At 42.8% G+C, this 16,167-nt stretch overlaps 1 protein-coding gene across 2 annotated transcripts in view; it reads left to right on the forward strand.

Moving 5' to 3' along the window:
• Positions 1-7,935: 7,935 nt before the first annotated feature.
• The window catches only part of ERAP1 (endoplasmic reticulum aminopeptidase 1), a 37,571-nt gene continuing 29,339 nt past the window's right edge, over positions 7,936-16,167 (forward strand). For both annotated transcript variants that reach the window (XM_056849031.1, XM_056849032.1), the window contains exons 1-7: positions 7,936-8,422; positions 10,162-10,300; positions 11,332-11,466; positions 11,557-11,677; positions 12,082-12,236; positions 13,762-13,875; positions 14,957-15,088. In XM_056849031.1, coding sequence (XP_056705009.1) covers positions 7,944-8,422; positions 10,162-10,300; positions 11,332-11,466; positions 11,557-11,677; positions 12,082-12,236; positions 13,762-13,875; positions 14,957-15,088 — 1,275 coding nt within the window. In that variant the 5' untranslated portion in view covers positions 7,936-7,943. The remainder of the gene's footprint in view (positions 8,423-10,161; positions 10,301-11,331; positions 11,467-11,556; positions 11,678-12,081; positions 12,237-13,761; positions 13,876-14,956; positions 15,089-16,167) is intronic.

Consider the following 16,167-nt stretch of genomic DNA (forward strand, 5'->3'; position numbering starts at 1 on the left):
ATCAAAGAATTAATTTTTATCATAATTGTAAAATATTATGAGGGCAAATATGTCACTGTATTTAAAATATTTGCCCTAATTCAGATACTGCGAGTCAAATCACTGCTGCATGCATGCCCTCCTCTGTAGATTGGTGCTTTTCACCCTGATGGTGAAAATCTTTGGTTTAGGAGTATATATGTGATACAGGGCCACTTGAGTGCTAGATGTGACATGTAGTGCAATCCTAAGCATGTATACTCAGAAGCAAATCCCACTGAGTTCAGCTGTACTTGTTCCCTGGTAAGGACACTGAGGATTGCAGCCTGAATTTCTGATCCTCATTCCTTTAAAATGTGCAATTCCAGAATTTTCTGAACAATTGGAACACATTTTGTACTGCCATTCTGAAATTACTTGTGTGTTCAAGCTTCTGTTACTCAACAGGACTTAAAATACGTTTGTTGCTCGAGTATATTTGTTTCAAAAAATCCTTTACACAGATACACAATTCCCCTCCAGTCTACTACCTGCATAAATGATAAAAGTGCCCATGTTCGTTTGTACTATGCACTTTCTTATTGCATGAGTTTTGCAGGCATCAGTCTATTTCAGATGCATCATGCAACACAAAGCTAGCTAGTCTTTAAGTAGTCAAGAGTTTCCCCTACCCCTTCCTGTCCATACATGAATTAAAAATAGAGGATTTAAAAATACTGATTTGCTTAAAATAATTAATTTAAAAACTTTTTGTGGATGACCATGCAAGGCTGTCATATTTTGAAGATGTTGGGTACAATCTAGTTCAGTTAAAATAAATGGGAACTATGCATTTGCACACTTAACAGCAGCACCATTTTTACTACCAAACATTTATATAGTTCCAAGACTGGGCTAGATGTTGTTAGGTTCCAGCACCCCAAAGCCTGAGGATTATAAGGCAGGAAATAATGAAATTAAATCAAAAGTTTTTGGCTAAACATTAGCAAGAACTTCTTGACAGAGCAGTTCCTCAGTGGAACAGTAGAAAAGAGCAAGAGTGCAGTAGCACCTTAAAGACTAACAAAATTTCTGGCAGGGTATGAGCTTTCGTGAGTCATAGCTCTCTTCAGATACAGCTAGAATACAGATACAGTGGAACAGGCTTTCTCGGGAGGTGGTGCGCTCTCCTTTGGTTTTTAAGCAGAGGCTAGATGGCCATCTGACAGCAATACTGATTCTGTGAACTCAGGCAGTTCATGAGAGGGAGGACAGGAAGGGATGTGTCAGTGCTTGTCTCTCGTGGCCCTTTCTTACATGCCCAGTGAAATGCCAATAGCTACTTTTGGGTCAGGAAGCAATTTTCTTCTGGCCAGGAATCCTGGAGGGTTTTTTATTTTTTTGCCATCTTCTGGGCATGGGAGTAGGGTTCACTAGGGGTGTGGGGGGGAGGTAGTTGTGATTTTCTTGCATTGTGTGTGTGTGTGTGTGGGGGGTTTGGACTAAATGACCCTGGAGGTCCCTCCCTACTGTTTCTATGATTCTATGTTGAACAACAGTAAATGGTAGTAGTTCCACACACCACTATCATTTGTTCCTTCTGTGAATGTACTCAGTCATGTGATTTTTAAGAAACTGATTAGTCACCAGGAACAAATAAACAATATGGATGCTATGTGCTGAATATAAAATGTAGTTGAGCCATTAATGATTTGCACCTAGGGTTGCCAGGTTCCTCTTTGCAACCAGCAGGAGGTTTTTGGGGTGGAGCCTGAGGAGGGTGGGGTTTAGGGAGGGAAGGGACTTCAATGCCATAGAGTCCAATTGCCAAAGCGGCCATTTTCTCCAGATGAACTGATCTTTATCGGCTGGAGATCAGTTGTAATAGCAGATCTCCAGCCACCACCTGGGGGTTGGCAATCCTATTTGCACCTCCAGTATATATTTCAGCAGCTACCATAGAGAGGCATGCTTAGCGGTCTCAAAAGAAGCTATAAGGTGGGCTAATTGATGGCCCTGAGATTTCAACATGCCACTCTATCCGGAGGCCCTGATAATGAGGTCCAAAACTTCAGCCTCAGGGCCAAAGGCAGAGACTGGCAATCCTAGTTCCTGTAAGCAACGCAGAAATCTTTCTGTCTCAGAGCTTTAGAATGTACCACTGACTCATAATAAAAAAGACTAAAGTCGTACGGTACCAGAAAAGGAAGAGCTTAAGCACTAGTAGAATGCGAAAATATTCATATAGCAATTAGGGAGGAGGGCAGTTGTACAGAAGTTGGAAAGTGAAGGCTAGACATTTTTTTTAATATGAAAGCTTGAAGCTCATGGCTTTGCCCAAAGCAGGCAAAATTAAGAAACAAGCCAAATTGTGCTGCTATTTCCTGACTTAGTGGTGAATGTTGATTTGTTGGGAAGTATAAAAATGTCAACTAGTGTCTTTCCAAACATGTATATTCTGTGAGAGCTTGGACTATTGTACTATATCCTTTCTGAAGAACTGAAGCAAAAACTTGAATTATTTGGGTTCCTTTTAGTTATAGCAAAATCTTTAATTGGCAATTTTAAAGCAGTCAGGCCAGTCAGTTGCTTAACTTAAAATCAAGTGTACATTAAGAGAAAAGAAGGAACATAAACGGATCTCTTGTATTTCTTCTATTTTCTGCAGTTTTGTCATGTGGCAGTCAAAGTGGGAAAACAGCCACCTCTTGTGGCAGCAAGATGAAAGTTACTTTGTAGGTAGCTTACTATTATTTGAGAAACTAACATGCATGTCTGTTCCAAAAAGCAGTTTACCATTGTCTAAAATGGAAATTGTATTTTGTTGTGAGGATGCTGCCTTGAGTCTCAGTGAGAAAGGCAGGTTTATAACATCTTTGCTGTGAAGAGGCATGTTATCTCTGCAGACACAAATTCAGTTTTGAGAACTGCAAAGCCAAGCATCTGCCCAAAATAATCTTACAGATACCTCCGGAAGAGCGTGACATTGTGAATGGATTAATGGAATTCATTTACCAAAAAATTTAAACCATGCACGAATGTAGCCTCGTGCTACATAATTTAAAACTAATCCTTATTTCATGACAGTGTATCTTAAATAGAAAACTATATTTAGATAGATTTTTCCTCAAAAAAGTTTATTTAAAAAATCAGATTTAAATTTTTAAAATCTTTTTAAAAATTTTTTTATTATTGATTGATTTTTATTCACCCTGATAGCTTGTTGAATATGCATGGGCAACTTTCCATAAGAGATGCTAACCCTGTATCATCTCGTAAGAGTGGAAACAGCGAGATGCCTGGGTCAGTATGTGTGTGTGTGTTAAGTGCCGTCAAGTCGCTTCCGACTCATGGCGACCCTATGAATGAAAGTCCTCCAAAATGTCCTAACTTTGACAGCCTTGCTCAGATCTTGCAAATTGAAGGCTGTGGCTTCCTTTATTGAGTCAATCCACCTGTTGTTGGGTCTTCCTCTTTTCCTGCTGCCCTGAACTTTTCCTAGCATGACTGTCTTTTCCAGTGACTCTTGTCGTCTCATGGCGTGACCAAAACACGATAGCCGCAGTTTATCTGCACCTGCTTAAACCTATTATGCCCAACTAGCATGCCAGATGTTTCACTTTGAAAGCAATACTCACTTCTTAGACAGGAGCTGGATCATGCAAAAGCCACAGCAGACTTAGAACTTTTATTTTATTTAGGGGATTTTTATGCCGCCTCTCCTGGGGAACCAGCCCTGGGGAAGGCTTTCTATTCTGCGATTGCCTGGAACACGACGTGCACATGACAAGGGTGAAACAGGTGCCCTGCGCCAACGAGCTACTAGACCACGTACCCACGATGGGCACAGAACCAGTTTTGGAGATGCCTCATTGCCCTCCAACAGGAATTCGCCGGAAGCCGTCTGATGGGCCAGCCGCTCGCTCGGCCCGCAGCGCTGCCAGCTCGGCAGGAAAAGGGCCCGACGGAACCGAAAGAGCTTTAGGGCCGCGGCGGAGGCTGAGCGCGCGCGGGAGGGGGCTTCCCCTTTCGGCTCCCGCGCTTTCGCTTTCGCTCCCAAGCCGAACTCAAGGGCCCGCACGGAGGACAGCGGCCTCACGGCTACGAACAGGTAACGGGGCTGCCGGCATTCAGCGTCTGTCCTGCGGCTGCGCTAGCGGAGGGGGGGGGGGTCCGCTTTTCGGGGCCGGGAAAGAGACAAGGAAGCAACCTCTTCTCCCCCTTTGCTACCGTCGGCGGCCACGCACCGAGCTAAGCAGCCCACTGCGCATGCTCAGGATGGCGGCCGGCTTCTGCGCTCCCCCCCCCCCCGCCCCCCTTCCGAGTTCTAAAGTCAGCCCAGGCCGGACGGGGGTTTCGCGGCGGCCTTCCCCCCCCCCACCCACCCCCCACCGTACCCGCAAGGCCTGCGCCTCTGCTCCCCGCTGCCCTGCCCCTTCACGCCTACGACGTTACTATTGGCGACAGGAAACTCGCGATGTTTGCCGACGGGAAACGCTTCGCGATTTACGCTTTTCCTGACAGAAACGTCCTCGCTGGTTGTTGAGAAGCGAGTCGTAAAGCGCGAGGCGCGATTTTACGACAGAAACGTCCTCGCTGGTTGTTGAGAAGCGAGCCGTAAAGCGCGAAGCGCGACTTTACGACAGAAACGTCCTCGCTGGTTGTTGAGAAGCGAGTCGTAAAGCGCGAAGCGCGATTTTATGACAGAAACGTTCTCGCTGGTTGTTGAGAAGCGAGTCGTAAAAAGCGTAAAGCTCGAAGCGTTTCCCGTCGGCAAACATCGCGAGATCGGAGCTCGGCTTCCCGGTTTCCTTCTCCCGGAGGGCCTCCTGAGCAGCCTCTGCCAGGCCCAGGGTTGTCAGCGCTGGCCTGGCGCGGCTCGACCAAGCCGGTGAAGTGCCCTGGTTGTCTTATAGAGTCCAGTGAAGACAACTAGGAGGAGGTTCAAAAGAGCAACAGTTCTTTATTTAGCTAAACACAGGCCTGGGGGTGAAATAACCCACGAATAAGATGTGCAGAGTTACTCACCCCAGAAACAAAGGAAAGTCAGGATCATTTATGCATTCGCATGGGGCAGGCCCATGGCTGCTGACAAGCAGGTTGAGACACAAAAACACCAGTGCACATTAAGTGTCTACTTCACTCTTAATTAGCATAACCGATAGATATTGGCCGAAGGCGTCACTTAGTGAGTGCCTGATCTTGTGAGCTCGGTAACCAGAAACCACATTCCTGAAGATGAACGTAATTCAGAGCTCTCTACTGGTGAGAGGCTGTACCAGGCACAGAGAGCATGATTTGTTGGTTCATGGCTCCCGGATGCCAACTTCCCAAAGTTTCCATGTGTGTGTGTATGAATACATAGTGTTCTCAACCAGCCCTTATATCTGGGCATTACATCGGCCGCCTACCGCCCTGAGGTCTCCGGGACGGGGGTTGCCAGCTCCCAGGTGGGGCCTGGAGATCTCCTGGAATTCTTGACCTCCAGCCGACAGAGATCAGTTCCCCTAGAGAAAATGGCTGCTCCGGAGGGGGAACTCTATGGCCTTATACCCAGTTGAGCTCCCATTCCTGCTCAAAGCCGGCTCTCTTGGACTCTGCCCCCCAAATCTCCGGGACTTCCCAACCCAGAGTTGGCAACCCTAGGCACCAGAGGCAGCACCAGCATATCCAGGTGGTGGTGGCATGTTAGGGTTGCCAACCTCCAGGTACTCTGTGCTGAAATAGTTAAGAGTGGAGATGGAGGCAGCACGAGGCTCAACAATAACATAAAGACAGCAAATAAGCCTAAGCTAGTATTGAAAAAGTATTATTTCTTTCATAAAGCAAACTAACAAAACAGAAAAATACTCTTAAGAGAAAGCGTGTTACACCACACGTTGGGATGCCTCACAGGGCTTTAAGGCAAAATGTACCACACTGGGCAATGAAAGAAACAAATAAAATACAAATACATACAGCCACTCAGGGCTACAGTTTCAAACAGCCATTCAGGGCTACAATTTCATGCAGCCCCTCTGGGCTACAATTTTATAACAGTGACAGTGATGCTCTATTTTAAGTCCACCTGGATAATGTTCTGTACTGTCACGTGCATTCAATCACTGAAACACAGGAATAAACAAAACAGCTGATGGTTGAAAGGGACGCGTTTCGGAAAATCCTTCTTCAGGGACCTGGCAACCCCATGGCACGTGTTGATGGAAGGGCCGCAACCTGTGCCCGTTGCTCCCTTTCAAATTGCTGCCCTTCACTGATCCGGTAATGAATGGGAGTGTGTACCTGCAAGTTTCCGTTTGGGGAGCTTTGCCAGCTCTGCTGTCTGAGGTCCTTTCAACGGGGGCTTATCTGTGGGACCACCGCTACCCTTGCCACTGATTGCCCATATTCAAACAAGCTGTCCCTGAAGTTCCCAAAGAGACTCTTGATTCAAACATTCTTGGCCAGTTCAGGTACAGTCTAGGTTATTCTGTCTGGCACTTCAAACTGGAAAACCAGTAGATCTGACCTTGATTCCCTGTGCCACCGGATTGCTAAGCAGGTGAGAAATATGCCAGTTCTGGGGTTTTTATATCAAATCCTCCAGCCTAATCAGGTAACACTGGAGAGTTAGTCAGGGGCGCCTGGCTGACATAAAATCTCCATTGCCTTCGTCTAGTGGAACTTGTTGCCGTGGGAAAAGATAGCAGAGAGGTATTGCCTGTTCTTGGGAGTGAACAACTGAGGTACATATACTGGTCCACAGAAGCGAGAGTCAGGCTTGTGCATTGTTCTCCACCAGGCAGATCATTTATTTAAAATTCTTATAAGATTCTTCCTTCATAAAAAAAAGTTTGAAGTAGATTCTTAACTACTGCTAACAAGAACCAAAGCACTTCTTTGACTAGTGTCCCTCATGCAACCATCTTTGTGTATGTGTGTGGTGGTTCAAGGGCTACTTGTCTATACTTCAGTTGTCATTGGAAGATACACAGGTGATGGGAAAAGGTGCACAAGCCCATAGTTCATATTTGTGTCCCACTGAGTTGATCAACTGATGATAGCCTGTCAACTGAGTGTTGCTAGATCAGTGCAGCAGTTGGCCAGAGAAGCTGCATCTGATGGACTTTCCCTTTCTCTTGGGGAACATGCATGGCAGGCCCATGGCAACTTATCAGGTACTCTTTCCAGCAGCAGCAGTTCTAACCCCCTTTTCCCAAAGCAGGCCTGGATGCAGAAGCTATTCTGGGCTCTTTAACTGGTCCAGTCGCTAACAGCAATCCCATCTGTCATAGTCAGACCAATTCCTTCCACAATACTGGCATCCCTATTTTGTCGGGATTGATTCTTGGCCTCCATCCACTTGACCACAATGTGCATGCAGTAGTGCAGTACAGAAAAGGCAGCTTAGTTAATGAAATCTGGAGTTGGGTGTTGTTGGCACACAGATGCCATCAGCCCCTGAATGCTGAAGATGATCTCAGCTGTTTGATATTGATATTAAATAACTCTGGCAAAAGTGCCAACTCATGTAACCTTAAAAAGCATGTCGGGCATAATTTGAACTGCAGCCATGAACTGCAGCCATGGAACAGAGTTTACTCTTTCTCCACATGCCAGTTTTGTGCAGACACCCCCCCTCCCCCAAGCTGTTATCCATTTTGGTGGGTGGGGGGGGGGGAAGTTGCCTTATGGATGCCTGTCTCTTTTCCTTACTGGGGTCAGTAGTAGCTTGAGGGGCCCAGTTCAACAACTCCTTGCACAGTGCTGTGGCCCAAATCCAAACTGGAAACCCCTTGTGGCTACTTTGAGAAGTTAAAAATACATGTAGAGATTCAATCACAGAAGGCAATGAGAAAATAAATGAAACATCAATGAAAAAACAAGAATTATTTATGTATTGATTTAATTTAAAAATTTTGTTCTAGGTTTGCATCCGGGGATACCATGACCATCTGAATAGGACGGCATTCTGCTGTTTTTGAGATCATACTTTTGCTTTGAAGATGGTGCAAATATTCTTATTGCTAGGTATTTTGAACCTTGCTACTCTGTTGAGCTGTGATCACCATAGTGAGACAGGCTATTCGAGCAAACCATTTCCTTGGAATAAAGTGAGACTCCCCAAGCACGTTGTTCCAGTTCATTATGACCTTCTTATTCACCCAAACCTGACCACTCTTACTTTTACTGGATATGCCAAAATAGAGATCACAGTGCTTCAGCAAACTAGTTCAATCATCCTGCACAGCAAATATCTCCACATCTCCAAAGCTACCATCCGAGGAGAAATGGAAGGCATTCATGCTGAGCAAGGAGTGGCGGTTTCAGAATATCCACCATTTGAACAGATTGCCCTTCTTACTGATGAACCACTGCAAGTTGGAAACAACTATTTTATTATTATCGAGTATTCTGCTAATTTGTCAGACAGTTTCCATGGCTTCTATAAAAGTACATACAGAACTCCAGAAGGAGAAGTAAGGTAAGTGTTCTTTCAGACTAGCATTTGATTTGTTGGGATAGGTTGCTTCTTGAGCTGTTGTTGCTAACCATTATTTCCATTTAGGTTTGTATGCATCCTTCTGACCCTCTCACTTCATGTTTATTATGGATTTCTAAATTATTATTATATAATAATAGACCAAGAGAAAGCTCTCACACTCACTTGCTCTTATTGAAGAAGCTTTCATAAATGAGACTATAAATAGTTTGGGTTCCCCCCCTCCCCAGCTTGTGACCTGGTTAGTGCAGCCTATAAAAAAGGAAACACCCCATTTTAATCAAAGAGAAGAAATGGGGCTGCGCAGTTTCAAAGACTGGTAGATTCTTTTCTTGTTCTCAGGAAGAGATTCTGTTTTGAAGATGTGCCTTTTTGTTGGTTGTTAGAAACATAATATCTAGGCGTAGTGGCCTCCTCTACACTAGAAAAGGTCTGATGTGGTGGTCCTAGGAGCACAAAAAATATTGGCTTTTCAACATAATTGTGGGTTACTTTAGTATCCACTGAGCAGATGCTGGAAATGCAAAAAGCTGTACAAGTGCCTACTGTGAAAGCTCCATCCCTCCCCCTTTTCACCAGAACTGTCTAAACTTGTATTTGTTATCACTAATGCATGGATGGCTTAGTTTGCTTTATCTTTTCTAGGGTAAGAGTAATTAACAATACCATCTTAAACACAGTTACACCCTTCTAAACCCACTGACTTCAGTTGACTTAGAAGTGCTAGAAGATGGCACTTTTAGTCTGAGAACCTTTGAAATTAAGGTTATATTTATGTAGTTATCTGTAGTAGCAGATTTTGGCCCTGTGCCTATGTAGTTAAGGGTGCTTGTTGCTCTTGTCTTCAGTAACAGTGTCAGGAAATGGCTTCCCTATTCCAGTGGAAGGACAAAACTTCAGTGTTTCCAGCCCACAGTTTAGAATACTAGAGTTTAAAAAAACCTAAGCCTCATACAACATCAGGAACAACTCTTTGTTTCCAAGCCTTTGCCAATAATGTTTTATGTTTCGTTTTCCAAAACATAGGAATTGGGGATGAAGAGAACAAGTGAAAAGTATCAGAATACGTTCAGTGTTAAGTAACTAGTTTTGGAGCAGTTTTTCCACTTGTAAATGCTAGAAAAGGTAGCTCATGGAACCAAAGGCAAAATTCAAAGGCAAAATGACCAGATTCAGATGACAAGCTAAGCTGATGTTGAGCCAGCATTGTGCATGAATCTCACTTGATGCCGATCTCATACATGCACCTCAACCCTGCTTCTTTCTCTTCCTTCTCACATGGAACACAAGAAATCCTGGTTTAAAATTAACTCTAGTCATCTGTGACATACAGTGAAGACACCTGGGTTAACTAAAGCTAGTTTTCACCCACAAGCTGTGATTCTAAACCAGGGTTTCATCCAGACCTAGAATCCTGACTTGTCCAGGTAAAGCTAAATCCAGCTGACTCAAGCACTGGTCTTTGTATGTTGTGGATAATGAGTTTATTTTTAACCTCAGACAGGGAGCAGGCTGAGTGAGGTAAGCATTAAACCTGGAGTACTGGATTCAGGAACCATGTTGGCTTAATGTTATGTCTGAATGCAGCCTAAACTGTTTTGGCTTTTGGTATGGTTTCTGATTTGGCCCTGATGAATAAATATAAGCTGCTCATTATGTGATTTATAGTATATACGTGTATCATCTCTATCAAGGTAACATTTTCTTTTTCTGAATTCTAGGGTGCTTGCATTAACACAGTTTGAACCAACAGCTGCCCGAATGGCCTTCCCTTGCTTTGACGAACCTGCATTCAAAGCTAGATTTTCTGTCAAGATCAGAAGAGAACCAAAACATCATGCGTTATCTAACATGCCTGTAGTATGTATTGACTTTTGAATGCTTAGTTCAGGAAAAGAAAATAGAACAGAGGAAATTTAAAGATCACTTAAAAACAACAACCCACCAAGTTAAAACTGCACATACTATGCTTGTTACTTATTTTTGGCATTCACATAAGAAATGAAAGGAAAGCAAAACAAAACATCAAAACTCCTATATAAATTTAATGAAAACTCAAGAAGGTTGTGAGGCTTGGGTTAGTTGCATTAGAAGTAGAGAGCAACCAGCTTCTACTATAGAAGTTTGTAGTCTAGTTGAGCCTGCAGGCTCTTTTCGGATTCGGAGGAAGGATAGAGGGAGCCCCAACAAAACGGCTGCCGTGCTGAATGGGACCAGCTGTTTGTTTTGGGGGGGGGGGGAGATGCTGTTTGTTTCATCTTCAAAGAAAGGGAGAGGTTGCCAGTTCTAGAGACATAAGAAAGCCTGGGTCTGTGGCCAAGCCAAGGGTCCATGGCTGTGATGCGTCTGGCCGGGATGAGTTTTGTGCTTTGCTAGTCAGACCACCCAAAGTTCCCTATTTTTTTCCTGTTCCATTCAAGATATTTTAGATTTTATTCCCAAGACTCCAGAAGCAAGCAGATACCAGGAAACAAATCAGTGGCACCATGTTAGGGATCGCTTTCCCACTATAGTATCGTTAACCTGTAACAAGTATCCAGTATCCACAGCTTGGATCCTGCCTAAATTTCCACAGGTGTAAGGGAGATGGTTTTCATTGGTCCCCCTCTTCCACGATAGACCTCTGATTTCCGCCTAAACTATTTTTGGAGGTCGCCATCCCCCAAGAACAGCATTTCAGGGGATATTTTGGGCTGCCATAGGTGGAACAGCAAAAATCATCTCCCTTCCTTTTGCCTGTAGAAATTCTACGCAGGATCCAGGGCATAGGTTTGCAGCTTTTAAGGGTGGTACATAGCACATAGTCCTTCGTTAGGAAGCTGTAATGTGTATGTGTGTAATACATGCAATGCTAAGCTAGAGATAAGATGTAATAGAGTTTTTAAATTTAGGTGAAATCAGTAAACATCATGGAATGGCTCATTGAAGACCAGTTTGAGATTAGCATGAAGATGAGCACCTATTTGGTAGCCTTCATGGTTTCAGATTTCAAATCAATTACAAAGATGACCTCCCGTGGAATTAAGGTATTGTATCACTGAAATGTTTGTAAGTTCTTAAGTGTTTGTAATTTCTTAAGAAGGCATTCAGAATTCATACATGCCTGTGTTTTTCAGGTTTCAGTATATACTGTACCATACAAGATCAAGCAAGCATCCTATGCCTTGGATTCAGCAGTGAAACAACTAGACTTCTATGAGGGATATTTTAAAATTCCATATCCTTTGCCTAAACAAGGTATTTTTGTGTTTGTTGTTAGGTTTTTAAATCTTATTTCTTCTGAGGAGCTCAGGGCAACACATGTGTCACCTGTCCTATCCTTACAGTAGCCCTTTGAGATAAGATACACTGAAGAAAGTCTTGCTCAAGTTGATCCAGTAGGCTTCATAGCAGTGAAGGAAATGAATCCAGGTCTCCACAGTCCCAAGTTTGACACCAACTACCCTGCTGGCTCTTTTATATGTAATCTTTTGTGGTCCTTTTAAGAAAAAAAATTAAAAATGTTAATCATTTTAATACTGTAAATCAGGCTGAAAAAATTCTATGGGAATCATTTCCAAAGGAAAAACTGCTGGTTTGTATGTGCATTGATGAATTAAGTGGTGTGAGAAGATAACATTTTCAAAATTATTTCTTTGCAGACTTAGCTGCTATTCCTGATTTTCAGTCTGGAGCAATGGAGAATTGGGGATTGATCACATACAGGGAAAGTTCCTTGATATATGATCCTGAAAAATCATCAGCATCATCTAGACTTTGGATTACTATGGTTATAGCCCATGAACTTGCTCACCAAGTAAGTTATACCTGAGATTTATAATAAGAAAGTGAGACTTATGTCTTTTTTTTGTCCGGATGGCTGAAGTCGGAGGGACGTAACATGTTAATTGACAGCAGGATTAAATTTCTGAAGTGGTGTGTAAATTGTTGAAAGCTGATATTTGTTGATCTTTGTTGCATGATAAATGCCATGACCACCAATAGAATCTTCAGCATTATTTCACCAAGTTGTTTGTAATTTGAGCAAGTCGTGCATCCAGTTTCCTGTCTGCTTTTTGCAATTTTTGTTTTTTAATATTTTATATTTTATTAAAATTTTCCAGGGTATAGAAAGGAAAAATAGGAAGGTGGGGGTGGGGGAAATCAGAATATAGAATAAAAAGACTTCATTTCTTGGATTCTTCTAGCACAACCGCAGCCCTCCTCGTTTCCTCATTTAGAGCCCTGACTCTTTTCCACTGATGCTACCGCTTATATTCAATTATTTTCCATTTCTCATTCATTTTTATTAAGGAATATAGATCCCACTATTAAACCTTTTGATTTCTGATTCTATTTCTACCATTTCAAAGCATACTATTATACCATTTAGTTATCCGTATGTATTACATTACTTTTAGTATCTAAGTAATCATTGCTCTTTCCTTAACTTTCACTATATAGCTAACACTAATACCTATAACATAAGTCACGAATATCTGTCATAGAAAGATTGCAATTTTTAAAACAGAATGTTCACTGCCACGTCTATAGTGACCTATCTGCAGTTTTTGTCATGTGTGGTCCAGACAGACTTAGGATCATTGGTTTCAAGTACCATTGGTTTCAAGAGAATCATGAAGCAATTGTATAAATCTTTGCAATTGAAAGCACTGTGATTTAAATGCTTAACTTTGGTTAGATTGTGCCCTGTGTTAACTGATAATGTTATATAGTGTTCTTGAAATTTGGTTACTGTTAATAAGTCCTGTGGCCTTGGCGGGGAAAGGTGGGGGAAGCCAGAACCCATGACACCAGAATGGTAATGTTAATGATTGTAGCTACCTGCTTAAGCATTAAGAAAGCACCCTTTGGGACTTAGAAGCAGTGATCCCCTTTTCCAGCACAGGGAGGTGGTTGTCGTGTGCTGCTATTAAGAAACAGGAGAGAGAGAGGAAGATAGACATTGCTGAGGATTAGCTGAAGCTGTTCGAAGGTGTCGAATCTTTCTCTAGGAATCTGATGTAGGGTAGCTAGTGCTGGCGCGAACTACTGATGTCATCAGCGCACACCTGCTGGAGGTCCAGCTTCACTCAGCAACAGGCATTGAGGCAAGTCTCCTTAGTGAGGCTCTGACCGTTGGCACAGAAGGCAACATCCCATTCTTGCCCACATCCCACTGGGGTAGGTTGACTGGGCCAAGAGGCAGAGTGCCGATCTGCTTTACTCTCACGGGGAATAATCAGAATTTCTTCTGCTCAAAATGTTTTTGCTGTAATTGCTGTAATTTGTAATAATGAAAATCTGGGTCAGATCTAGTTATGAGATTATCTTTCTTACAGTGGTTTGGAAACCTGGTCACCATGGAATGGTGGAATGATCTTTGGCTGAATGAAGGATTTGCAAAGTTTATGGAATTTGTGTCAGTAAATGTTACCCATCCGGATCTGGGAGTTGTAAGTATTATGCTGCCCTGTTTATTTATTTAAAGTCAATTCTTTAAATAGATAAAAGCTGTTAGTTGAATATCATAGTTACTGTTATTAACAATAATAGTGCTGATTTATGCACTGCCATACTAAACTGGAAGAGACCAACAAGTCCAGCTTCTGTTGCATGTTAAGTCCATCTGATCTGTGACAGGCTGCTGTACAACCCACATTCCAGACTACTCTGTGCCAGAAGCAGAGCAATTACACAACAGAAGGTGCTTAAATAGTAGACAGGCAGGTGTGTTAGTCTGCTAAATTATGCAGGAGTCTGAAAGATGAACCAAGACTTTTACACTGTGAACTTTTGTGAGTCAGAATTCACTTCCTCAGATGCATTTTTATACATAGCAGTTGTGTGTGTGTGTGTGTGTGTGTGTGTGTATAAAGTGCCGTCAAGTCACAACCCCTTTTGGGGGTTTTCATAGCAAGAGACTAACAGAGGTGGTTTGCCAGTACCCTCCTCTGCACAGCAACCCTGGTATTCCTTGATGGTCTCCCATCCAAATTCTAACCAGGGCTGACCCTGCTTAGCTTCTGAGATCTGACGAGATCAGGCTAGCCTGGGCCATCCAGGTCAGGGCATATAACAGTTAGCTTGAGACAAATAAAACAAGCCAGCCAAGCAGTATGCTGCACTGGAAGTCGAAGCCAACTGATGGGAAATTAGCTAAATCCCAACCCAGCTTCCTGCCACATGTGTGAGAAGGGGCCCGTTTGCCCTGCGCGCATGTTCTCTGACCACATGATCCGGGACACATGGACCTGATCACAAGGCAAGCAGGAACCCCTCCTTACCACCGCTTTTTCTGCTTGCAAAAGCAGTGTAGGAGAAAAGGCTAAAGCTGCTCCCTTCCACACCATGCTGCTGTGCAGAATCAAGCCCCACAGTGCTGTTTCAAGGCTGTAGCCCCATCCTAATCTACTCCACCCCCATGGTCGTGAGATCTCATGCTTTTACATTCAGTTGAGCCCTTGGTATATAATTTAAAAGTGAATGTCAAAATCTGCAAACAAAATGTTTTCTGGCTTGTTTTTCTTCTATTAGGAAGATTATTTTTTAGACAAGTATTTTGGTGCCATGAAGGTGGATGCATTAAATTCCTCACATCCTATATCTACTGCTGTTGAAGATCCAGCTCAGATTCTAGAAATGTTTGATGAGGTTTCCTATGATAAGGTACAAGAAGAAACGTTTATTGACTGAAATATATCTGCTTTTTATCTATTTCAACCTGAAAGAGAGTGTTCTGTTAGTGTTTAGGTTTAGTCTGACAATTTAAATCAGAAGACCTCAAAAGTATCTTCTGATGGTGATTTGGATTTGTAAATAACAGCGACATGTCTAATTTGCCACATTAGAAACATTCATCACATTCATCATAAGATTTTAAACAAATTCTATACTCTGTTTAGAGGAAGAAATTTAAAAATTCAATAGCAGCAGACGTCAAATTGAGCCACTGAAATTTCACTTTGATTCCCAAAATTGTTCTTGCATGCATTAAATGTGATGCATTACCCAAATCTAAATTTTGTAAAATTTCAAATTCTAGGTGAGGAAGTTTACGAATTAGAATTTTGGCTTGAATCATATGTAGCAGCGCGTGGAGCTGCACTACATAAATGGCAACATTCTGCTTCCCACCTCCCACTGGAATCTTCTAGGCCTCCTAGAACTGCATCCCTGTAGGTAAGCAGAGCCCCAAAAAATCAGGGAAGGCAAAGGGGGGGAGCTGCAGTGAGAGGTGGGAACCGACAAAAATTGCTGCCCTCCTCTTTGAGAGGGAAAGGGGGTTAAAATACAATATTTTTTTAGTGTGGTTTTACCTCTTGTACATTATGTTACTGATGATGGTTTTTCTTAGATTGTCTACTTTTTCATGAACTTACAGTGAGGGAAAAAAGTATTTGATCCCCTGCTGAATTTGCTTGTTTGCCCTCTGATGAAGAAATGACCAGTCTATAATTTTAATGGTAGGTCTATTGTAGCTGTGAGAGACTGAATAACAACAGGAAAACCCCCAAAAACCCAGAAGACAAAAGTCAGAGATTGATGTGCATTATAATGAGTGAAATAAGTATTTGATCCCCTATCAACCAGCCAGATTTGATCCCCTATCAACCAGCCAGATTCGATCCCCTATCAACCAGCCAGAAGTCAGGCTACCTGGTATCTTCACTGTATGTAACGAGCTGAGATTAGAAGCACCTGCTGTAAGGGAGGGGTCTTACCTGTAATCCCAGCTCGTTACAGTA

The sequence above is a fragment of the Euleptes europaea genome, chromosome 4 (assembly GCF_029931775.1).
Source record: "Euleptes europaea isolate rEulEur1 chromosome 4, rEulEur1.hap1, whole genome shotgun sequence".
In the NCBI taxonomy this organism is placed as follows: domain Eukaryota; kingdom Metazoa; phylum Chordata; class Lepidosauria; order Squamata; family Sphaerodactylidae; genus Euleptes; species Euleptes europaea.